Source organism: Benincasa hispida, chromosome 6 (assembly GCF_027475165.1).
Source record: "Benincasa hispida cultivar pf3 chromosome 6, pf3_genome.v1.1, whole genome shotgun sequence".
NCBI lineage: Eukaryota > Viridiplantae > Streptophyta > Magnoliopsida > Cucurbitales > Cucurbitaceae > Benincasa > Benincasa hispida.
Genome location: NC_143483.1, coordinates 32,827,699 through 32,853,008, shown reverse-complemented (window position 1 = coordinate 32,853,008; position 25,310 = coordinate 32,827,699). Strand labels below are relative to the sequence as shown.

The window sequence follows — 25,310 nt, the reverse complement described above, 5'->3', positions numbered from 1 at the left end:
TAGTATGGTCATTGCCACAAGTGCCTCCATTTCTAAAATTATAGATTATGAAATTTATTCTTTCAATTTATTAATAAGTCTTTCGACTTTTAATTTTTTACTTGAATTTTAAAAGGCTTAACAAAATTTTTAGGTCATTTTCCTTTTAGAGGGGAAAAAAAGTCTTTGTGAATGAAGGCTCACCAAGTAGAACTAGAAATTTTCTAGTAAATTTTTACGGTATCATCAAATTTATTTGATATGGTCTTTAATGCGTTAAAATATTATTCGAGTAAAATTCAATATACTTTTACAAAATTCTTGTAATGTTCAAATTCGTACCCCAGAAGCATATAGTTAATATTACCACTAGAAACACCATAAAAACTTGAGTTTCACACCAAAAGATTGAAGATGCTCATAAGATATTCATATTATTGAGTATGAGTTTAAATGCCTGTCCTTGGCATACCACAAGAGAGACCATAATACTTTACAAAATATAAGTAGAAATGGAACCATAAAATGTATTGTATATCTTACTCTGATTTTGCGATAATGACAATCAAGCTCTGTGGATGCTATCTAAATGATGCATTATGAAAAATGAATCGGCATCGTTGTATATTCAAGCATAATAATGCCTGATGGCAAGAAAGAAAATCAAGCACAAAAGCATGCCAATTAAACCACGTGTATGCCAATCGGCTTACGACGATCTGACTTCTCTACACCGAGGGAGATCGGCACTTCAGCTTCGTATGCTTTGGTTAGATAATCGGCTGTACTTTGAAGTGAATATCCATCCTATACAATGACCAATCAAGAGGATCAGGTATGTTTGAAACCAAAGGATTCAATTCACTTCTATAAACTTATAGAATAGGCATTACACTGACCAAGGAAACCTTATTTATTATTTACTTGCATATCTACATGATTAACCCAAAAAAGTGTTATAACTGGTTGAGCTATGTTTAAGTTTTGTTTCTAAGATTCTTGCTATTATAACTTCACAACGAAGAACATAATACCTCCGTTAGCTTTTTTCCCTTTGTCCAATAACAAACAGGTATGTTATTAGTATGTACAATTACGAATATATTTTCAATCACAATACCAATTTATAGCCAACAAGACCGGACTGGAGAGAAGATGAATCAAGATTTTTCGTAAAATGAAGTTAGAAACAAAACGAACCTTTCATTGGTTGATCCCTTTCGATAATTTAAAAAAATTTATCAAGGGAGGATCATGTCGTGGGTCTGGTCATTGTAGATAAACCGCGTCCAGATGAAACAACACCTTGAAAATCTTGATCTGATCCTTCCTCTTCGAATGAAACTGCAATAACATGAAATAACACTTGAATAAAAATTTCAAAACCCATATTTATGACCTGTATCTTAATTTATACACTGAGAAAAGAGAATCCACTTAGGCAAATCTAAGGTTGGTACCACTGGAGGACAGCCCAGTTTAACCTTAAGTAAAATTCAAACCCCTCTACAGAAGTAGATATGAAACTAAAGAAACAATTTGTAATCTACACAAATAATGACCTATCAATTAATAGTCAACACGAAATGAAATACGAAACTTCTCACCAATACTTTCTTCCCCAGCTTGAGCTCCAGCTATCCCTATGCATGTATACAAAGAATCTGCATCTACTTTCAACTGATCATAGGCAATGTATACGTCGTCAATGGTGGCAGCTTCATACAATGACGTCAGATCTTTGATGCACGATAGGTCCTGCCCCACAGTCAGAAAAGAAAAGACAGGTGAGACATCCAAAGATGAAGACAGTTGCAACACATTGTAAAATCATTGTATGTAATCTTCGCTCTGTTTCAAAGGCAAGAGCATAGGAGGAGTGAAGAGAAGCACAAGCAGATTAGTTCTACCTTCCGTGGAACAGAAGACGCTTGAAGATGAGCCAATAGACCAAGCCAATAAGCATTGGATTTTATTTCAGCTTCATGTCTCATAAGAAGAGTACGTTTTGCCTGCAGTTGGAAAACATTATTTAAAACCTTGGCTAAGAATGAATCATCTACAAACTCCAGGTACAGAACCACACGAGAAAGAATCTGTACCACCGTATGCCCTAGTAAGATATGTAAAAAGAAAGAGGGGTCGAGAGCAACAAACTATTTTCAGTTTCAAATGAAAATCACTAAACGCCTTGTAGCGGCTTGCCACCCTTTTTATGAAAAAACATCAAATTGGAGCTAAGTTTTTATTAGCAGTACTAGCTCAGTTGGTCACTTTGACACTTTACCCTGTCCAGCTCTCTTTGGGCAATTTTGTTGCTATGTAATCCTCTCAGAACGCTTTTGCATGCATCAACAGCTTTGTACACCTGAAAAGAGGAGTCCTATCAGTGAAAGGGGGGAAAAAAAAAAGAAATAAATTAACTTAACAAGGATCTTTATGAAAATTGAGTCCAAACCTTGGCTGGAGTTGATGTCACGGATATAACATACCATCCAAGCTTAAGCCTATCGAACAGGCTCAATTCAAAGGATACATCATATGTCAATCCAAGAGAATCCCGCACACTTGTGAAAAGCCTGGAACAATCACATGAATATTATTTTAAGATAACTAAAGATCATATAAAGATTTATAACCTTTAATTTTTATGCAGCGAATAAAGAGATATAATAAATTGTGCTCTACTTTTGTTATTTGAAATGATCAGGTGGCCGCAGCAGATTCTAACTAGAACAAATTGAAAAAGTATCCAGACAATTCATATTCCCATTGGTTGGTTGTCAATGAAAGCATAAACGCTGCTTACCTACTTCAATATTCTGGAATGAACGAGAAATAATCCAATAACAGCAAGCTTGAATATGCTGGGGGTCTCATTGTATGACCGAGAAAACAATTTTCTTCCTCAAAGTCAAGCAGTATGGTTTGTTTGGCAATTTTATTTGGATCAATTTTTTAAGAGAATAAATTCTCATCAGTGGTTATCGACGTTGATACAAATTAAGCGAATTGATTGGTCTACATACTATTTCCTGGGGTTGGGAGGTTGGTATCTAAAATATTTTAAATCTCAGAAATGGAAACCCATAAAAAGAATAAGATGAGGATACAAAGGGGTTATTCTTCTCAGGGGCTAGATTAACTTTTAGTTACTTTGTTGGCAAATGAAGAGTAATGAAGAATTTCCGTGAGAAGACTTGGGGCAACACTAAAAACAACTGGATCAAAAAATGGCTTCCAGCCTTCAACTTAAGAATTAAGAGAAGGTTGAAACTGATACTCATTATCAGACAACTTGCTTTACATTAATTGTTAGCGGACATTTGCACACAAATCAGATTCTTTAACGATAACGCCATGGATGATCGTGCTTCAAATGCTACGGAAAGGCTTCACTTCATAAACCCTGAATTCATTATTGTGAAGAAAATATCGATCAAGTTCTTTGTTATTGGTGGCTTAATTTTGCCATGTCCTCGTGCAAATTTATTCGACTTGGGGTGTTCACCATTTTGTTTGGCTTAATTTTGGAGCTGAACCAAAAACGAACCAAATTCTTCTGAAAGAAAAAACACGACAAACTATATTTGCTAAAAAAAAACTATGCCAAACCAAATAGCAACGGGAAGGTTTAGTTGGTTCAATTTGGCAGGCGACTGGGCCAATTTGGGGTAATGCTAATGAAAAAAGAACAGAACTTTTCTTGAAGATCGATTCCTAAGCAAGGGTTTGGGTATTTTCTTGCTTTAGTGTTAACTGTTAACTGAAATGGAAGGACAAAGCTTTTGGAGGGATGGAGAGAAATAAAACTGGGAAGGAAGAATTCTATGTTTTGTTCTCGTTAGGTCAATTGGAATTCAAACAACTTCTAGAGCTTTTTGTTGCTGACTCTAGTGTATAACTTCAATGTTCAGGTACTTTATGATACAAATATCTCTTGTATGATGAGATTTGGCGTGTCTTCAAACCACATTAGGAGGAGCCAACAAACAATTGGGCATACGTGGGGTGCGATCGTGAGAGGCTGTGGCTAGGTGGATACAGTCAATGTGATGGTAATGGTAACACCGATGATTGGATATGGGTGTGGAGGTAGAGTAGGCCTTAGATAACAAAGAACCAAAAAGAAGAAACCCTAACATATTAACAAGAATGGAAGTAAAAAAAAAATGTGAATCACACTCTAACATGCACCAAGGAGAAAAGAAAGGGAAGATTACACAATGCAGTTGGGAGAGAAGACTTGCCTAGAATTTATAATCTCAGCCAAAAGCCCCATCGTGATCCCAAAAAAGAGTGGATGACTACGAAGTTTTCTCTGCAAACCCTTCTTAATATCATTATCAGATTTGTCACTTTCTGGTGTTTAAAAAAAGAAAAAAAGAAACAAACAAACCCATCATAAGCTATATTAGAAAATCAGGGAACGGTACATAAGTCAATAGAGAAACTCACCATCTGTTCTTGAAATCTGGCTAACTGATTCTAACAACTCTAAACCCTCAAATGTAACACCCCAGCGGTTGGGTGCTGGACCTGAAATATAAGCGCAAGCTCTTTCATCTGTATCCTTTAAAAACACCTGTTTAAATATGATAACGAATAAGTTCACATAAAAAACATAACATAGATCATAATGATCTGAACACACTATCTTTTTTTATTTCAGAAAGTATGCAACTGCAAAAACTAAATGAAAAATCAAGGAGATCTTTCCCAGTATCTTTTAAGGAGTGGATTAATTTTTCCCTATATGATAAATTTTGCTAAGAATATTAGTTGGTATAGGGCGAGCTTAAAAATTATTCGGTATAGGGTGAGGTTTTATCTTCAAAAAGTAAACTGAACGGTTTAAAAGTCAATCACCCTCACCTGCTGAAATTGTAACTCAGATGGAGATGGTCGAAACACAATGGGAACAGAAGCAGGTGCTGTCTCAGAAGTTGTAGTTGCTGTGACTGTACCAAGGTAATCTAGAATACAAGATTCAATTTCTTCCTCTGAAAAATCCCCAACAAGACTTACCTAGAAAATGGGAAGATTCCATGACAGACACATCAGGAATTATTGTTCAAGCATGTGCCTTCTCAAAAAATAACAGATTGCCTTTTTGTTGGTCTACATATTTTTCTATTCTTTCTTCTTCGTACGCTGAATGGTTATATTTCTTTTAATTTCCCTTTATTTCATTAAGATATCTCCTTCTCTTTCTCTGGAGATGATACTTCTTATTGTTATTTTTATTTTCAATAAAAAAAAACATACCTCCATGTTATTGCCTACAAATTGATTCATCACTGCATCCTTCACTGTTTGCAATGTTAAATTCTGCAGTGATTTTGGGGAAGGCTCAACAAACCGCTCATCTCCATTCAGCATAGCTAACATGAGTTTGTGAGCAGTAGATCGTTCCAGGCTTTTAGGAATAGACCGGTAGTATGACATATATAACTGCTTTGCTCTATCAAATGCATCCTCCAGCCAGACGCTATGCTGCAAATAATAAGTAATCGCCACGACTTCAAACAGTAAAATGCACAAACATTTATTCAAAGGAAAAATTTGAATTAAACCCTGAATAATTGTAGGGAAATGTCGAGTCTTTAAGAATTATGGGTAAAATTCCTCGAGATGATCCTTCATCCTTGTTAGTTAATTTATTGAAATATAGAGGACTTCAGAAAGAAGGTTAATTTACAGACGACTTCTTGTCTACCCTTTAAGGTTGAGATAAAACGCTTAGAATAAAAAATTAAAAATAAAAAAATAAAAAAATAAAAAAATTTGGTAAGAATTAAAAGTTATAGAGCAGTTTGCTCTAGAAAATATTCAATTCATTCTGTGTTCTAGCAATCTCCAAGCACTAACTCTTAAGAAAGCAGAGTTGTGTTTATATATATCATGGCCATAGCCCATAGGTCCATATCTCATATGGGCAACTATTCTTTGTACGGAAAAGTAATTTTTTTTTTAACAAAACCAGCCATTTGCACGTACCTCAAGAACCATGTGAAGTAGTTGGAAAGCTGCACGCATGCCATTATCTCTCAAGGTGAAACGAAATTCCATAGCAATGAACTCTTCGGTTGACTCCAGAGAACAATTTATTAAGTGATTAACGCAAAAAAGTTCCACCTACAAAACATTACACATACAGCATCGATCAACTTGAATAAAGAGTTATATGGGCAATGAACGGTTCATTAAGCCATTTATACACACATATAGGTTCTACATGTAAATTGCATACATGTCATTCAGCGATAGGACTTAGATGCCAAAGCAAGTTCTTGGAATAACAGCTAACAGGAATAATAGCAATAGCAATTTCCTTAAGCACAATATTACTGTTAACTTAAAATGCCAGTTACTAAGGTATTATCATGGTTAAATTACAAATTTGGTAAGTAAGAATTTAGTTTTTAGTCCTTATAGTTTGACAAAACCTCATAAATAGTACCTATGGTTTAATCAAATTTTCATGAATAATCCCTAGGATTTTATCAAACCATATGGACTAAATTCTAGTTATAAACCATAGAGATTGTAACCTTCTTTTTTTAAAAAAGGCTACGAATCTTTTCATTGAAAAAAATGAAAAAAGACTAATGCTCAAAATATATAGAGACAAAATAGGGACCAAGTTTGCAACAAAATACTTTCTCAAAACCACAAGGACCAAATTTGCAATTTAACCTAATATCATTCAATACAAAATTGACAAATACACTTTACACTAAATTAGAATTACTTCAAATGAATAGATTGCTGCCAAGAGTATCTATAAACCACCTGAAGAATTTTTTATTGTTTCAAAAGGAAGTTCATGTTCATCGCTTCATTTAACTTTTACTGAGTTTGAAGTTTAAAGAATTAATTGGTTGTGAGTGGGAGTGTGAGTGTGAGGATTCTAATGCAATACCTGCTCCCGTGAAAAGCTTCCTACACGACCTCCCTCACTGAGAGTTCGAACACCGACCACAACAGCTCCTTGTGCATCAGGGCTTTCAGCTGCTCGTCCCCCACCAACTATAAGTCGCATCACGCCTGCCTTATTTTCACTTTTTGAAATCTACATGCAGAATGGTATCAATGGTTAAATAAGTTGACAAATAACAACCACCCAGGCATACATTTTTTCAGAGCTACCCACGCTTGTTTGAGAAATCATCACTTGAATAACCAGTACTCTTCACCCTGGAGTTTAACTACTATGAAATATAACTACAGCATCTTTATTGTCAGATGACCACTTAAATTATACTTCTCACAAATACTCATGGCAGTAATATTCAAATATCTTTTGAGCATATAAACTAGTAAAAAGAACTAATAAAAACTGTACTACCAGACAACCAGGAAATGGGAAGATGGAAATCTACAAAGCACAATACATTTTCCAATCTAGCAATGAAAAAAATAATAGAATTCGTTTTTTAACACATTTGTCAAATGAACCCACACAACATCTTTCTTGAATTTGAGTAGGCAAAGGCTGAAACCTGACGTATTTTAAGGTATTTAGAGTCACGTTCAGTTTAAACATTTTGTTTTCTTCGTATAAGAAATAAAAAGATAGAATGGACCTATAAAATATTAATGAAACCAGAAATCTACAGAAATACTCCCCCTCCAGTATGTAATTTATCTCGTAAGTTTTCTTAGTACCACAAATGTGGGGCATGGGTATTTGAACCTCCAACCTCAAGGAAGGAATACATATCAATTACCGTTGAGTTATGTACATGTTAGTTGTGTTTATCTTATAAAGTTATACCTTGTAATTCACAGGAATTCCATTTGACAGACGGCATTGAGTGATTCCTGTTTCGTTATCATGAAATTTGGTGACGTTAGTCTCTGGGTTTAAAGGAACAAATGATGGCTGGTGTTGCATCCTTAATTCAGATATCTGTGATGATGATATCAACTCTTTTGGTACCTCAAGCTGCAGAAGTATATAGAAATTTAATTCCAACAAAAAGGAAATCATAAAACAAATATGCAGATATATTTATACTGAAAGAAAGAGAGAGCATTAGAGAACAAGATACTTCAGGCTCAGCTTCAATAGGCTCCCCCAATCCTGCCTCAATAGCAGTAGTTATCTCACTGGCAGTTATTTTAAACTCTGTTTCCCCCAACCCGTCAATATGTGCTTTCTTTGGAACGCATGCAACAATAGCTGCAGGAAGGGGTGCAGTAGGCTTTCCATAATCAGAGATGAACTCTAACACTTCAGCACCAATGGAATTCACCTAAGGTAAAAAATTTGAAAACAAATAAATACATCATACAGTTTATAAGAAACTGCTAATAAGAGTATAGCCTAAATAGACAATGTTATAGGACTCTAGTCAACCCCTACCCTCCATAATTTTTAAATTCACTCATATAGCTAATTCTCAAACTTTCAGAAATATAACTGGGCATGTACATTCGCATTGTTATTTGCTTCACCCATCAATGTTTCTAATCAGTAACAATACACTTGTATATTTTTTTTTTATTTTTTTTTTTAAGGAATCGGAAACCATTTCATTGATTGATAAAATAGATATAAAATATCCAATTCCTGGCACTATAATGTATATCAATAGTAAAATAAAATATATACTAAAATTTGCACAGGATAGGAGGATAAATCATAGAATAACTTCCTTTATTTGAATACAAATTGCAAGCCTTTTTTGTCATCTCTTTTGGTCTTTAAAAATAATCAAATTCCTCTCTTGCACCATTTTAGCATCAGTACAATTTTCATGTTCTTTTAAGTTTTGAGAAGAAGAAATTAAGAGAAAAAAAAAACAATAAAAGGGGAAGAGAATTTTCCAACTACCAACTTATTCTTACAGAAAGTATCATCTAGTAAATTATTTATTGAATTTTCCAAATACCCTAACTTATTTCTTGAAAGAAACAATTTAGAGAAAATACAGCCATAATACAAGAAATAATCAGTGTTAATAATCGAAAAGGAGGCCTATATCAGAGACAAGCACAATCCGCCTCCCATATATGTCACCTTTTGTTCTCAAAGACGACTACTCTTCTATAACAAACTACTCTGAAATTTCATTCAGAATATAATTAAGAGAAAAAAAAAAAAAAAAAGGTACCTTACCTCTTCAAGAGTAACTGTTCCAGCAACAGCAACCAAACTTTCATGACCTTGTCTTTGGTCCATAACTGTATGCCCCAGTGCATCACTTTCCATGATAAAATCCAAATTATCAACTGATGACACATTATCAATCATTGCTGCTAGGTGTTCACTGTCTTTTAGAAGTGCATCCATATAGCGGGTCAGTTCACCCTTAGTGACACCGAACTCCTTAAGCCTCCGTACCTGCACCACATGGAATACACTACAGATTATATTATATGTCCAGCAGTCAAACTGCTGGCGGAGCTTCTGTTTCCAGATGTCAAACATGAAAAGCAAAAAAGAAAATGAAACAATCTCAGAACATTCTAATCACATTAATTGATCTGTGTCTGTATCTCATCTTCTCAAAAAAAAAAGGGGAGGGGGGGGGGGGGGGGGGGGGGGGGGGGGGGGGGGGGGAGAGGGGGAGGATCCGTGTCTCACATAATTTGAGAATAGTAACTATGATAACAAAATAACAGGAAAATAAGAAAGTTTTATCCCAGTTCGTTGGCATCCCTAGAGATTAGGTGTGCATAGGATAGCCAGACCCTCAAAAATATATATATATATATATATATATACATAGATACATATATACATACATAGATACATATATACATACATAGATACATAGATACATATGTACATATGTATGTATATATGTATATATGTATATATGTATATATATACACACACACATATATATATATATGTATATATAATCCTCTATTTTGTTCCAACAAGCCAACCAAGCATTTATTTTCTAAAATAATAATAAATGTTTTTTTCTTATTCTCCCTAAAGCAAAAACATTCATTTTTTATTACTTTGTTATTGCATCACCCGGTATCCTTCTCTCTTTTACAAATAACAGGTGTAAATCCTTTATTTCTTGGCATTTTATTAGCCTGAATTCCTCTCTTTCCCTATCTCAATGACCTGAGCACCAGCAATGCTACCAAAGCATGATTATATGTATTTGTATTCAAATGTAGGGATCAATAGGTGAAAGTGAAATTAATCCAAACCAAATTAAATGGTTCGATTCAAAGTTTCCTCTCTTTTTTGTTTTAACTTTGATCTTTTCTTGAGTTAAAATAATTGACCTACTTAATTTTAAAATAATAATAATAAAACAATATAAAAATCCTTGAAATTAATCCCTTTTTTCATTGTTTTAAAGAATACCGAGCTCATTAAAAGAACAATGAAAACTAATTAATCAAGTCATTACCAGGATCAACAAACCAATAACAGGGATCTAGTTTAACAATTTTTTCAATTTAGTATTCAAATTGATGAAAAACAATAATTTCAAAGTTAACACGTAAACAGGTAAAAGGGTGGAAAATCTTTCCAGAAAATTTATTTTAATGTTTACTTTTCGGACGTTACGGATAAAATAAGAGACACAAACCTCCTGAACAGCAACTTTAATCGCACTTTGCCAATTCTTGGGTTCAGCTGTTACTGTTAGTGTGGTGACAGTGCACCCTTCCCTTCCAGAATCACTATGGTCCAACTCAATGGAAGTGAATGGTGGATTTGAGCTCTGAAAATTGCACTAAATTAGAAAATTTTGGAACGATAAAAAGTTTTATACTATAGAATGACTAAAATAGGCAATAAATAATTAATACATCACTAAAACCAAATTAGGATGCCCAGTCACATGAAAGAAATACTGTGTATTCAAATAAAAATATTAATTTATGTTAGAAGACCAATGAAAAAACAATTTTGACAAATTCAGACAAAAAGATGACATTCAAAACTTGAGATCTTAAATATTCATCAGAATTGAGAGGATATAGTTTCAAACGCACCTTGTATCTTGTATTTATACGAAAATGCAAGGCAGAGAGAAATATCCTCTTCATAAGAACATTTCTCAGGTCACTGAATGTTCGAACCTTGTTTACTGGAATCTGCAATGAAATTCAATAGCAGGTATTTGGTCAATCCCTAAACCAAAACAAGACTTCAAAAAGAGAATATGCTTGAAGAATAAGAGGATGAGTATGAGTGAAAGGGTGAGAGAGAGAAAAGAGAAGAGAACTCATATTTCTGAGCATTGAAAAACAAAAGAGATTTATGAAAACCACAGGAGTCCGGAGTATTGATCAGGAAATTACAATGAGAGTGAAATGTTGGTAGTTGGTGTTCGGTGTTTAACACAATGATCCTAACCAATGCTTGAGTACTACATGTTTCAGAAACTTCTTAAGCAAACTATCTAGCTGGCTCTATTTCTTTGTGTGTATATATATACAATTCCAAATTAAAAAAAAAAAAAAAGAAAAATTACAACATCAAAAAAGGATCAAAGGGAACAGCTCGCTATCTTTAGCGATCCTCTGATTCATTCTTGCCAAGTGAGCCAGAAAAACATCCTAACGAAGTATATCCAAAGAATCTTTTTTTTTTAAATGGAAACAAGCCTCTTCATTGAAATAATGAAATCGGACTAATGCTTTCACAAGAAAGAGATACAAATAAAAGTACCCAAAGGATCAGAAGACGCACCCAGGAATCTCAACTAGGTTGACACCCCCATAGCACCCTCATCATCTCCAAAAACAACCGATATACAAGCAAGCAATATAGACAAAAGATGATTACAAAGTATCAACTAACTTTATTACAATAAAAAATTTAACAACCCCAAAAGTGCTATTAGACAAAATTATTAGACAAAGCCAAAGAATCTGAGTGTTAGTTGGAATATCCTTTTCATATACTCAAAATTACATCCCTAAAAAGGTTAATTCTTTGTGTTACTTTTTTTTTAACAAGATACGAAACTTCTTATTAAGAAAATGAAAAGACACTATTGCTAAAAGATACAAACTCCAAAAGGAGAGAAAAAGCAAGAAATCAGCAAGTAAACAAAGAAAGGCCAAACTAGCAATCAAAATAAAACTAACACAATTCAGAAAACTGAAGGGAAAAAAAAATAACTCCCCTAATCCACGTTGGATTTCTTGGATTATGGGGTGTATAAAAAATCCCAAATTCTCTATTTTTATTAATGGAAAGCCATGAGGACGTATTCTTGCCTCTAGGGGAATTAGGCATGGTGATCCATTATCACCATTCCTTTTCCTTGTTAGTGAAGTGTCGGGTGCTCTTCTAGATAAGCTCTATGGGAATGGTTCGTATGAAGGTTTCGTGGTAGGAATGGAGAAGATTCATATTCCCCACCAATTTGTAGATGACACTCTTCTATTTTGCAAATATGATAACCATATGCTAGTAAAATTGAAAGAAACCATTGAGTTGTTTGAATGGTGTTCAGGACAGAAAGTAAACTGGGAAAAATCAGCCTTATGTGGAATCAATGTAGATGAAAATGAGCTGCTGTAAATGGTTGGATTTCTAAATTGTAAGGCAGAATTTATGCCTTTTCTTTACCTTGGTCTGCCTTTAGGTGGGTACCCGAAGCAAGCTTCATTTTGGCGGCCAGTGATTGATAAAGTTCATAAAAAAACTAGATAAATGGAGAAGATTTAATTTGTCTAGAGGAGGGAGAGCTACCTTGTGCAATTCTATTCTTTCCGACCTTCCAACTTATTATATGTCCTTATTTGCAATGCCTGATAAAGTGATTCTTTCATTAGAAAGAATTATGCAAAATTTCTTCTGGGAAGGACATAAGGGAAGCAAAATAAACCATTTAGTGAAATGGGACCTTGTTACACGTTCCTCATTAGATGGAGGTCTCGGATTGGGTGGTCTCAAAAATAAAAATATGGCTTTACTAGCTAAATGGGGTTGGTAGCACATGGAGGAAGAAAATTCATTATGGAGACAGGTTGTTAGAAGCATTCATGGAAAAGATTCCTTTAATTGGCACACGGCCGGGAAAAATGGTAATAATTTGAGAAGCTCTTGGATTAGCATTTCAAGAATTCGGTTGAAAGTGGATGTTTTGGCTCCTTTCAAATTTGGCAATGCTGCTAGAATTGCTTTTTGGATTGACCCGTGGGTTGATGTCTTTCCTCTTAATCTTCGGTATCCAAGATGATGTTCTCTTGCTCTTTGTACATCCCTCTTGTACTTTGAGTATTAGCCTCATTTCACTTTATCAATGAAGAGGCTCGTTTCCATTTCAAAAAAATAATTAAAAAAAATAACTCCCCAGCTGCAGTGAAGTCTTGACTGGAAAAACCGCCGAATAAAAACAACTTTGAGAGAGAACACCCAAATGAAGAACTTAGGCGAGCTAATTTTAAACTAATATAGCATGATAGACAATAACTCTAAAATATTCTCTGAAATCTCTCAACCGTGCTGCTCATATATTAATGATCATGGGAGCTCTAAAAAAAGAACTCGTGCAAGCTAAGCTCAAGAGGGAAAATATTAGAAAAAAAATATATTTAATACTGCATACCTTGCAAAACATATTAATTGAGAAATTTTGAAGTAACTCATGTTGAAATATCTGTGGGGGATTTGCATCTACATTGCTCCCAGGAAGCGACCAATTGTGCTTCACAGGAGGACGAATTGCATGCCTTTCTTTCTTAATGATCTTGGATTGATCTACTGAATTTGATCTCTCGTTTGATAAACTGCCACCTAATCCTACTGAGATCTTGGGAACAAGAAAACTAGCCATTGCACCAAATGCACTGGGATTAGGCGTAGAAACAGCCTCATTTTCGAGGCCAGTTTCACCAAAGACAGCCTGGAAGAGATAATATCAGTGTACTGATGAGCTGAGTCCTTAAATAAACTTTATAGTCTCTAATCTCAAGAAAAAAAGAATTATTTGAACAAAAAAAAAACCATGTTCAAACCTCAATTTGGTTAACGGCCTTTGAGATGTTATCAATATCTCCAACAATGTATAAGGTTGCATTTGCAGGGAAGTACCATCGTTCATGGAACTTCCTTATTTTATCGGCATCCCACTTCTTAATCTGTTCTTCCAATCCGATTGGGAACCTTTTGCTAAGCTTGTTTTCAGAATGCAGATGTTGTAACAGCTGTACAGCAAGAAATGTTTCCAAATAAATGGAATTATAGAAAAGGGCACGGATCAGCCAATATATAAACCTTATGAAACACCGCCAATGTGCAATTATTTTTTATGAACAAAAGCAACTGCAATGCATACCTGACAATCAACACGATATTCTATTGTATTCATCATCTGAAGTTCAGAAAGAATGGCACGCCTCTCTTTTTCAACTCGTGAAGCAAGGAACTTTGGGTGGAAAGCTATCTATAGACAAGCACAAACAAAGGATGCATAAACCATAAGGTAATAAGAGTACCCAGCGTTTTTATTTGAACTTGTTTTCTCATCAAAAACATATACTGAAGTCAGACAATTCATTTTCTAAAAACAAAAACAGTACATCACGCAACAAAATCACATCAGAAACCAAAGCCACAATAGTGTCCACTTTGATATAAATAAATCCATCTATTGTTCATACCTCATTTAAGGCATCAAGAACGGATGGAAGTAGATCTCCATCAGAATCCTACAGCCAAAGGTAATATGGTCAATATTCAAACAAATTGCTAATAACAAACCTAGACACAAAAGTCATGCAAAGAGCAGTGTTAGTATGGTGCTATTCTTCTCCCATCTATTATATGGGTGAACTCCAAATGATCCACCAACCATGATCTTTGATTGATCACCATGTGTGCATTAATAGATCTGGATTCAGAATTATTTTCAGCCAAAAGCATCTCAGAAGAATGCAAGAAAATACATAGAGAAACTAGCACAAGGGGATTATAATTTGAAAATGCCTCAGTGGTGATTCCTGAGCACTAGAAAAATTTGTGCTTCTAAACATTAAGCGAATTTCTCAGTGCATTAGCTAGATAAAAATAAAGTTGCTGAAACTTTTGAGCAGGCATTTTTGAATTTGAAAATTAAAAAGAAAAAAAATTAGTGGCTATGTAATGCTGAGAACAAAAAGGTCAGGTGAAGATATTATAAGAAACTGAATTACATAAAAGAAATATATACTGATTAAAGAAAGTTGGGGTTTGTACATGGGTGGAAAAGTTACATATTACTTAAGATCGGCAAGAAAGAAAATAATGCTGGAAACAAAACCAGTTCTCTGAGAGATAAAATGTTTAACCCAGTCCCGAAAGAAACACGAAAGACAAAAGATTGAACTGTGATATTCAGTGCATGCCTGTAAAAATAGAAAAACCAACAAGAACAACCTTTGTGCTAGTTGGTGAATGTATATGAAACACAGTATGATGGAAATCAGTGTAGGCATTGGATCGTGCGCCTGTACCCAAAAGCTTTTCACGTTTCTTACTTCCAAGGAAGGCTACATGCTCAATCATGTGTGCAATTCCTTGCTCGTCATCTTCTTCATCAATTGACCCCACATGGACTTCCATGTGTGCTTCAAACCTAAATTCAAAAAGTTGTCATTGTAGAGTCCTTCCTAATCTCCATCAATAAAGCTTCATTTGTTCAATGAGATTGCAGAAGAATGGTCCAAATTTTTTAATACACACACACAGAGATAATCCTTATCGAGAGTAAGAAGAAGAGGAAAAGAACCCACAAAACCTACCTAACAAGATAAATTTTAAATTTTATCCCCGTCCTTGCACTAAGGTCCCATAACTTGAATTACCAAAATGGATAGGGTAATAAGAAAAAGTGCTTGACAAAGATTTAACATTTATCAATCAATTATTTCCTCCACATGCAAACTGCCTACCATGTAGAACACAACATCCATTTTATCCTCTATTCCGTGAAATATTGAAAATAGATTTCATATATATTTTATAAGAAGCAAGATAATTTTCAGCTAACTCATGGAAGTTGCACTGTTTCTTTTCAACCAAACATTCCCACAAAACTTATCTCACTGGAATAGTCCACATGCATCCCACTATCTTTTGGATCCTGGACGTCAAAAGTTCTTTTTTTTTTCTTTTTTTTTTTTTTTTCCTTCTTTTTTTGTGAAAATTGAATCAAAAGTTTAATCGGTTTATCTTTGGAACAATTCAAAAAGTACCAATCTATGCTGGTTTTCCCTGTCTAGTAGTCATCATGATATTAAACTCTGAAAATAAGATATATACATAAAGCTTTAATTCATTAATACTTAAAAATCTCCATGAATGTCAACCTGTATTCACAGGTTAAATTGAAACACATTCACTAGTTAAACTATTTCTCCAAGAACCACATGGTCAATACCTGTTGGGGGGAACTTTATTCGGTAAAATTAGATATTTCAATCCATTTTTCAACTGCCCTCTATACAACTTGGGATGAGACGGGAGTTCAGAACTAAGAAATGCCTCTAACTCCGCCCTTCCAAACTCAGGATATGAAGTATCCAAATCTTGTTTCTCCAGAATACCATCAGGCCAGGCTGTAGTTGCTGCATGAGGCTCATCTGGACCTACAGTTCCACAAACAATACGGGTATGCTTCACCTGGATGTTGCATAACAGTACAGAGACAGGAAATATAAGAATATACGGACTATCAAGTAAATAATAAATACTGTAGAATGCCATTTTTATTCCTTTCTAAAAATCTTACGCTAGTTGTATTAGAAGATGTTAAATCACCGATTGAACAAAAAACTTAAGTTGATGGGTTATGGTAAATTTAATTATATCAACAATTTAATATTCCCTCTCACTTGTGGGCTTGAAAAGACCCAACAAGTGGAAATCAATATTAATTTGGGAGGTAATAATATTACAGGAGTTCGAACACAAAACTTCCTGCTCTAATACCATGTCAAAACACCGATTGACCCAAAAGCTTAAGCTAATGGGTTATGGTAAATCAATTATATTAGCACTTTAACAAAAGATAAACTAAATTTCTTTTTAACAATGGGTTTAATTTTCAAGTTTTAAAACTATATATATATCAGTATGAGGATCTTGGTTTCCGAGTTTAAAATATCAGTTTTTAGCTTCAGTGGCTGAGTGGGGTTGGATTTTTGAAATTCTCAGCATGTCTCCTTATTTTCTTTGGAAGGTGCTATCAATCGGTTTGTTGGAAACAGCTGATTTCTTCACTGGGTTTGGAATTCCATCACCCATATTTAGTTGGCTCTTCATTATTTCAAGTTCCATTTTTGTGAGACGTTGCGGTGGAAGCTTTCCTTCTATTTGTTTAAGGCTTGATCGAGTTAGAGTCATCTGGAATAGGTGTTCATCTTGAGAACTGTGTTCAATTGGATTGTTTTAAATTTTTCTTCGGAGTTTTAGTCTTTATGATGTAATTTGGTTCTAGTCTTGTATTGGCAAGTTTGAAGTTTTCATTTTGTGTCCTCTCATGTACTTTGAGCATTAGACTCTTTCATTATATCAATGAATAGTCTTTGTTTCCGTTTCAAAAAAAAAAACTATATATATATATATATATACTCTTTTGGTTCGTGTTTGAGTATAGTCACCATTTGGTCCATAGTTTCAAAATGTTATATTTTTACCCATGAATCTTGAGTTTAGTTTCCATTTGGTCTCTATCTCTAGGTGGACTAAATGTTGTACATTTATCTCAAGTTTTGAATTTAGTTTCTATTTGGTCCCTATGTATTAAGATTTTATACTTTTACCCCTACTTTGTAATAATTATCATGTGGAATTTTTTAATTAATTTTAAAAATGACAAAATATTAGTGAAAACTAATTTAATTCTTTTAAATTAATTAATAGAAAACTAGTACTAATAACCAAAAGAAGCTTTAGTGAAGGTAGAAGTATAGAATCTTAAAACATAGGGATTAAATGGAAATTAGACTCAAAATTCAAAGATAAAAGTGCAACATATTCAAACCTAAGGACCAAATGGAAACTAAACTCAAAATTCAAGGATAAGAAAGTAACATTTTGAAACCTAAGGATCAAATGGAAACTATACCCAAAACTTAGGAACCAAATGGGTATTTTTTTTCCTTAAACATGTTAATAGCAGGAGGAAATTTTTTTTTTAGAGAAACAAAAGAAGTACAAGAGATTAATCAGTAAGCTAGTGTCTTGTAGTGATTCAGCCAATGTAGCTTTTATCCAAATCGTGAGTCTGAACATGTCTTCACCTACCGTTGATAAATGGCCCACTGTGGAACAGATTTGTGTTATTTGAAAGTTTCTCCTAAAATTGAATTTTTTAGATGTGGACTGAAAATGGATTTAAGGTAGAAAGAAGACCAACATCTAATCTAGCATAAGAACCATAAAAAAGATCTCGATCAAACCAACTACAATACTAGTCACAGTACCTATTATGCAAAAGGAAATATATTCTTGTTGGGGATAATTTAGTTTCAGGGAAGAATAAGAAACAAAAAAGATGATCGCATGTTCAAGTGTTGAATCATATAATATTGAGCAATGGCATAGTCCCCATGTGAAAAAATATGCATTTGGCAAGTCCCAATTGAGTTAAGCTTTGGTATTACAATCCTAAACAGAGTGTGGGTGATCAACAAAAGAAGCACTGTATTTGCTTCTAACCCAATATTTTAGGAACGAACTAAACATATTGAAGTGAAATCTACTATCATTTTATTCATTGAAAAGTACGAGAAAGTTTGTTGTCCATGTGTGATGTTAAGACTACAAAGTAATTTGGAGACATCTCCAAGAAAGCATTAAATGAAGCATGCATAAACTATCTTTATAACAAGCTAGACGTAACTAATATATATTCTAATTCTTGAGGTGGAGTATTATCACATATACATCAGTGCATCACAAAGTCTGTAAACAACCGAGTCTAGTTATTCAAGTTCTTTTTTTTGGGGGGGATAGAATCAACAACTTTCATTGAGAAAAAATGAAAGAATACAAGGGAGCGCACACACACACACACACAAAAAAAAAAAAAAAAAAAAAAAAAAAAAAAAAAAAACCACAAAAGCAACCCCTTTAGAGAAAGGGTTTCCGATTAAGTAAGATGTTATCTAGAGAATAATCACAAAAAAGCTTCGAAACCGAAGCCTAGAGTGAAACATGAAACCTTACTAAGGACCAAACCTCACTCGGGTCCTTATCCAAACCTCAGAACACCCTATAGTTTCTCTCCACCCAAATGTCCCACAACACAACGCACACCCCAAGAAACCACAACAAATGGTTTTTTTGATGTAGGAAATCTTGAAAGTTCTTGTAAATCTTGACCTTTTAAATCATTTTAGGATGTTTTGTTATTTCTTTAAATCTTTTGTATTTTTGCATCATTCTTTGGTTAGTTATGCAACCGCCTTATAATCTTGTAATTCTTGTTTTAAACTAACGAGTTATTTAGGTCTCGCACCAAAATAACCTTCTAAATCGGTCACTAAAGCCCAAGCCCACATCTTCTCTTATAAATAAGAGGCAGTCCTTGTATTTGAAAGCAAGACTAATCAAATTTTGAGGTATTTGTATTTCTTCACTTGTGTGCATCACTTTCTCTCTGAACGGAAGATGAAGGAGGAACTCCTCGATCATCATCGCGCGAATATCCCTCTAGTCACCTATTTGAAGTTTGAATGTTAAGTGCCTGCAAGAAGCAAATCCACACAGACCTTGTAAACTGACAGCCATAAAGAAGGTGATCCAGGTTTTCCTCTACCTTTCGACAGAGAATACAGTAAAAAGGACCCATTAACGAGGCCATCTTCCTAGTAAGCCTATCCAAAGTGTTCACTCGACCTAGCAAAATCTGCTAGGTAAAGAGCTTGATTTTATTTGGTATCTTACTCCTCCAAACCATATCAAAGACCGACTCACTAGCAGGAGAGGGATCCAAGTAACCTAAAGAAAGATTCACAAGAAAAACCCTCCATAGGATTAGGCCTCCAAACACGAACATCCCTTCTCCCCTCCTTAAAATTGCACTCTTCCAACAAAGAAAAAAGAGAGGCAACCTCCATTGTCTCCCTATTGAATAAATGGCAACGAAAATCGAAAGAAAATGACACAGAGCTCCCCTACCAAACCAAAAAATCAGAGACCAGACGATTTTTAAAGGAAGACAAATGATAAAGATGAGGAAACATGAAGCAGAGGGAACTGTCTCCCTCTGATCTTCCCAAAAATACGTATCCTTACCATCCCACACTGATCTTCCCAAAAAAAAGTTCATTAGTTATTTGTCCATTAAAATACATGCTCCAACTCTTAAGGTCTATTAACACATATACATTAGTGCATCGTGTTGTTTGTAAACAGCCTAGTTAATCAAATTCATCAGTCATTTGCCCTTTGTTGTAATTTCGCATTTTTCAATTTAGGATTGCCTTGTCCACCCACATATATAACTCTAGTGGAAGAACAATATTATTGAGTCTTTCTCTCAAATATCTTGTGACTAACCTACCAGCGTGTTCTCCATAAGCTCCTAAGGTTGCATGGGAGTATTTCTAATCTTTCCCTTCCATACTATCTCTAAAAATGATTTTTTTAACTAAAAATGCCTATTAACAGGATAATGAGATTGTACGATTAAGGTGAAAAGATAACAAAGACGTAGATTTACAGAAGAATTTCATTAAAAAAATAAAAGAAATAAGCATAATGATGAGGAGGGAAATTTTCGGAAATACATAAAAGGCAGATCTGCAAAACAAGTAAGCACTTACAACTCTATCATCACGCTCATTCTTGGATAACTGAAAAGCAGACTTGTCAAGAATGAATCTAGGAGTGGGTCTTTTAATACTGGGACATCTTCTTTTTTGGTTAAGAAAGCAAGAGATGCAATTAGTAGTCCCCAAAGTTTCATTCCCACGTTCCCCCATTTTATAAGCACATGGCCTTCGAGTATTATCCTTATTTCTTCTAATCTTGTATCTACCAATACCATCATCACGAGAGTACCTTCCAAGTCAAAGAGGAAAGAATCAACAAAGCTATGCACTGATATAAATATAAGCACTGAATAAAACCTTAGCTCAGATCAAGGAAAAGGTAAATAGGGAGGAGAACAAAAGTATAGTATTCACTTAATTATACTAACTTTGTTAGGGGGAGAAGGAAGGAAAAAAAACAAATAAAAAAATCTTTCAACCAAGAGAATATAAGAAAAACAAAAATAAAAAATACAATGTGTTAGTTTTCTTTTTAAGAGGAAACATTTTTTTAAAAGTTACATTCTTTATGAAGAAGAAACGAATAATTTCATTCATAAATGAAATGTACCAAAGAAAGGGATGAACCAGCCCCCGTAGGTGAATTAACAAAAGAAAACTATAGTTATAATAAGAAGTTACATTACAATATAAATGAATAAATTTAAGATATTACCAATCATCCTCCCTTAACAAGAACGAACTAAAACACCATCGAAAGCAAATTTTTTGACAACATAAGCTCCCTTTTTGGGTTGTTGTTTTATAGACCCTTTATTATTGCATCTTTTGTATTCTCTCATTTTCCTCGATGAAACTTGATTTCTTGAATTTTTTTCTGTTAGATCAGGACGTATGTTATGCACAAAAAGGCCCAAAACAAAGCAGCTAGAGATGAGGGGGAAGAGAAAACCCCCTCCAACAAAGATACCCATAAGAGAGCTTTCCAAATCCTGTTTTTAGAAGCAAGGAATTGAATGTTGTTACAAGAAATACTGAAAGAAGAGCACTTATCCTCAAAAATACAACCATTCCTTTCAAGCAAAAGATTCCAAATAAGAACCATGACTGCCATGGACCATAAAACCTTGCCTATGTTCCTGAAGTTCCAGCTTCCAAGAATCTCAACCAACCAGTGATCACTGTTTGGAACACAAAAGGAGAGATTGAATTCCCTTAACAACTATTGCCAAGCTAACATGGCTAAAGGGAAATGAATGAAAAAGTGATTACAGGACTCAGCAGCCAAGTAACACAGAGAAGATGCTGAAGGGGAGATAACCCAATTCTTACACTCTCTCTGAAGTTTGCAAGCTTCTGTGAGCTAAGGACCAAAAAAAGACTCCCCCCTTTTTAGAAGCACAATTCTTCCAGATAAAACCAATCAAAGGAGCTTTTAGGTCTGGAAATCTATCACCGAACTTCGGAAATGCCAATTTGAAGTGAACAGCCCATACTCAGTCTCATCTTTCCCCTTGCCCAACTAGATAACATCAATTTTTTTTTATGGAAACTATAACTTTCATTGAGAAAAAAATGAAGGAATACAAGGGCATACAAGAAACTAAGCCACAAAAAATGGAACTCTTTCTACAAAAAGGGACTCCAGCTTTGCAAAATAATGCCTAAAGAATAATTACAAAAGGTTTTTGAGAAGCCTACAGAGAAACATGAAAGAAAATGAGGGACCGAACCTCACTAAGGTCCTTTTCCACCCATCTAAATATCCTACTATTCTCCAAAACCCAAAAGGTCGTACACACCCCAACAACCATAAAAAGCAACCCTTTCTTCCAATGAAACAGATTGAGGAGAAACTCTTCAATCATAATGCGAGTGTCCCTATGACAAGCATACAAGAAACCAATATCAAACCAGGGTCTCCCTTTGGCTTTACCCTGAGGGAGAAGGATGTACCAACCATTCTAATCTAAGCTATGAATGCTAATCAATGACTTGCCTTTAAAGATCCTTATCTTCTCTAGTGAATCTCCACAACCATTTGAGTAACAACTAACAAGGTGTCATTCCTTTGGATATAAATCCCCAAGCCGAGACCTCCATATTTCAACGGGAGGGAAGTCTTACCCCAATTCACCAAGTTACTGCACCCATGGCCATCTCCTTTGCCCAAAGAAATCACACACCAGCTTTTTCATCTTTTTAATAACCCCCAAAGGAGATTTCACCAAGGAGAAATAATACACCAGTACTGTTCAAAACAGATTGGACAAAAGTCAAGCAAAACCCCTTTGAAATGGGAAAAAACTTCCATTTGTCAAGCTTATGTTGAAACTTTTCGGTGAAAGATCCCAAAAAGAAATGGCTCTTGATGTGAATCCAACTATTGATCCATTGCATGTACCCGTATGAGCTATCACATGAAGCGAGGGAAAGAAGATTCAAGAGGCTTTCACATTACATCTTCAAAGACTAGCTAATGCGCAAGAAGAGAAAGACTTTTTAACGAGATTTATGTATAATGTTAGTGCAATGAGTCTAGAAGAGAATGGAGTAAAAATGGCATGGGAGAAGTTATATAGTTTGTTTGGAAGATGGCATGGAGGACCAAAAAAAAACTGTGCAGAAATTGTGAAGGAAATGTTGTCAAGTGTGCACTAAGTGGAATTCGTGATGTCGGATCTTGTCAAACGTGCAAATCAAGCTTGCCACCTTCTAAAAATGATATTTAAGACTTTGGTCCAATTCTATACTTTTAGTTTTGTACTTTGACTTCTCAATTGGGGTATGCAATTGAGTTTCAATTTCCTAGCTCTTATTTTCTACAATTTTCATTTATTATTTCTCTATTGTGTCCTTGAGTTCTAAGAATGTCTCTTGAATTCGTGAACCTTTGAACATTCATTTAGCTCTAAAATAGCATGTAATACTATTGAAAACTTAGATTAATTTTATCAAAATCTTGCTATCAAAGATCCCTTTTAACGTCCATTGATCCTAGAGCAATGGACTAATCATACAACCTCAATGCTGCCTAACCAAGAAACAATTGCAAATCTTTTGGTTTCTTAAGATAGCCAAACTGTCATAGGAAGGAGCTATTCCAAACTGTTAAGAGGCATTTCATTCCAACTTCAACACACCTTTGAAGGAAGAAAGTCACGATAATTGTCTTGCACACATATCCTTCACACAATTATCTATATTAAGTAATATCCTTTATGCAATGATAAAGCTCCCATTCAAATCTCTAATCTAACTGAGATTCATTTCTTACCAACACGATAGTGGTAGATTTCTTACAATAAACCATTCTCCACATCAAGGGATTCTACCACATTTCTCATCACCCCATATTTTAACCACATTGAGAACTCACCCAGCTCTTCCCAACCTTCAATACTACAAAATTTTCTGGCTCCTCCTCCATGTCACAATGAAGCAATACTTCATCAAGTTGGAAGAGATTCAAGGCACAAAATTTCCCATTTTCTCTCTTTCCATCCCCTTCACTCTTTGATTAGAGAGCATTAAACATTCAAGATTGTTGGTCAATGGATTAGAGATCATCATGGCTGGTTACCACAATGCCAGGGGAACTTGAATGGTACGAATGCAGAGGAGTGGTATCCCTTTAAGCCTGCTGGGGCACTTCAACACTTCAAACCCGAAGGGACTTACAGAAACAGCTCTCACGGCATAAATCAAAATAACGCCATAATTACATATCTCATTGCACAAAGTGCAACAAGAGGAAGAAAGAGAATCCAACTCTTAACTCATCCAAAGTAAAGAAGGAAACCTGAAGGGCTCATTTAAGATTTATCCAAAGAACTTTAGCTTTGCATTGAGAAAAAAAAAAATTACCACAAAGAAAAACTTTTTAAACTCCACCTCACAATAGAAAGGGAAGGACCACCAAAGATTACATCACTTAGCTGCAAAGTCAAAATAGAACCTCTAAATATTTATTCATTTTTTCCAATAACAGAATTCCAACAATTAGATTCTTCCGTAGGTGAAACATGGACAGCCCAGAGGTTGAAGAAAGCAATCAAAGTACAGCTCAAAACACCCACATCAAACCCAGATAAATAATTTCCCCATGGGAGGTTAACAACATAACATACAACACTGCTAGCTATCGAAAACACAACTCTTCGTGGAAAAGACTAAAATTCACCTCGTCAAAGGGACGAAAAATCGAGGCTCGACATCGAATCGAGGGAGATGGGCGCAAATAGAGCGGGAAGGGAGCTGCACCGAGTTCACCCGCCTATTGGGAGTACTTGGGTCTTTTAGACTCAACAACGGCCGCCGCTGCGTCAAATTTGAAACAGTAGAAGAAGTTGCAACGGCCATTGCAGGCAAAAATCCAAGAAAACTGGAAGGAACAGGGCTTGCAAAGAACAGATAAAACTGAACACAGCAGCTCGAGAAAGAAGCAAAGAAAGTGAGACGAGGAAGATTTTGGCCTATTGGGATAGAGTCGGCGGTCCGATTGAACCGTTTATCAAGAACCGGGATGAAATAGAGAGGCGATTGGTTGAGTTCTTTAGATTTTTTTTTTTTTCCTTTTTTTTATAGAGACAAGAGGAGCTCCAAATTTGCAAATCTCATTTCCTTGT

At 34.9% G+C, this 25,310-nt stretch overlaps 1 protein-coding gene across 1 annotated transcript; it reads right to left on the bottom strand.

Annotated features, from left to right (window-relative positions):
- Positions 1–387: 387 nt before the first annotated feature.
- On the bottom strand, positions 388–25,310 carry LOC120079640 (Insulinase (Peptidase family M16) family protein). Its single transcript, XM_039033907.2, has 25 exons — positions 24,866–25,310; positions 20,734–20,971; positions 16,341–16,582; positions 15,338–15,536; positions 14,584–14,631; positions 14,259–14,366; positions 13,939–14,127; positions 13,530–13,826; positions 10,960–11,061; positions 10,551–10,685; positions 9,107–9,331; positions 8,037–8,240; positions 7,760–7,930; positions 6,905–7,054; positions 5,980–6,117; positions 5,248–5,475; positions 4,855–5,007; positions 4,438–4,564; positions 4,230–4,341; positions 2,438–2,558; positions 2,267–2,347; positions 1,890–1,991; positions 1,587–1,737; positions 1,180–1,323; positions 388–786 (listed from the first exon to the last, which is right to left on the bottom strand). The coding sequence occupies exons 1-24, from the start codon at positions 25,042–25,044 to the stop codon at positions 1,232–1,234; spliced, it is 3,792 nt and encodes a 1,263-aa protein (XP_038889835.1). The 5' UTR covers positions 25,045–25,310; the 3' UTR covers positions 388–786; positions 1,180–1,231.

What these genes read in the sequence shown, in the direction of transcription:
- LOC120079640 (XM_039033907.2), bottom strand. Translation starts at nt 25,044, where the DNA reads ATGGCCGTTGCAACTTCTTCTACTGTTTCAAATTTGACGCAGCGGCGG. An exon ending in GAAGCTTTTCACGGGAGCAG is followed by an intron (nt 6,118 to 6,904) that starts GTATTGCATTAG and finishes AATGTTTTGTAG; the next exon opens with GTGGAACTTTTTTGCGTTAA. An exon ending in TACTTCACATGGTTCTTGAG is followed by an intron (nt 5,476 to 5,979) that starts GTACGTGCAAAT and finishes TATTATTTGCAG; the next exon opens with CATAGCGTCTGGCTGGAGGA.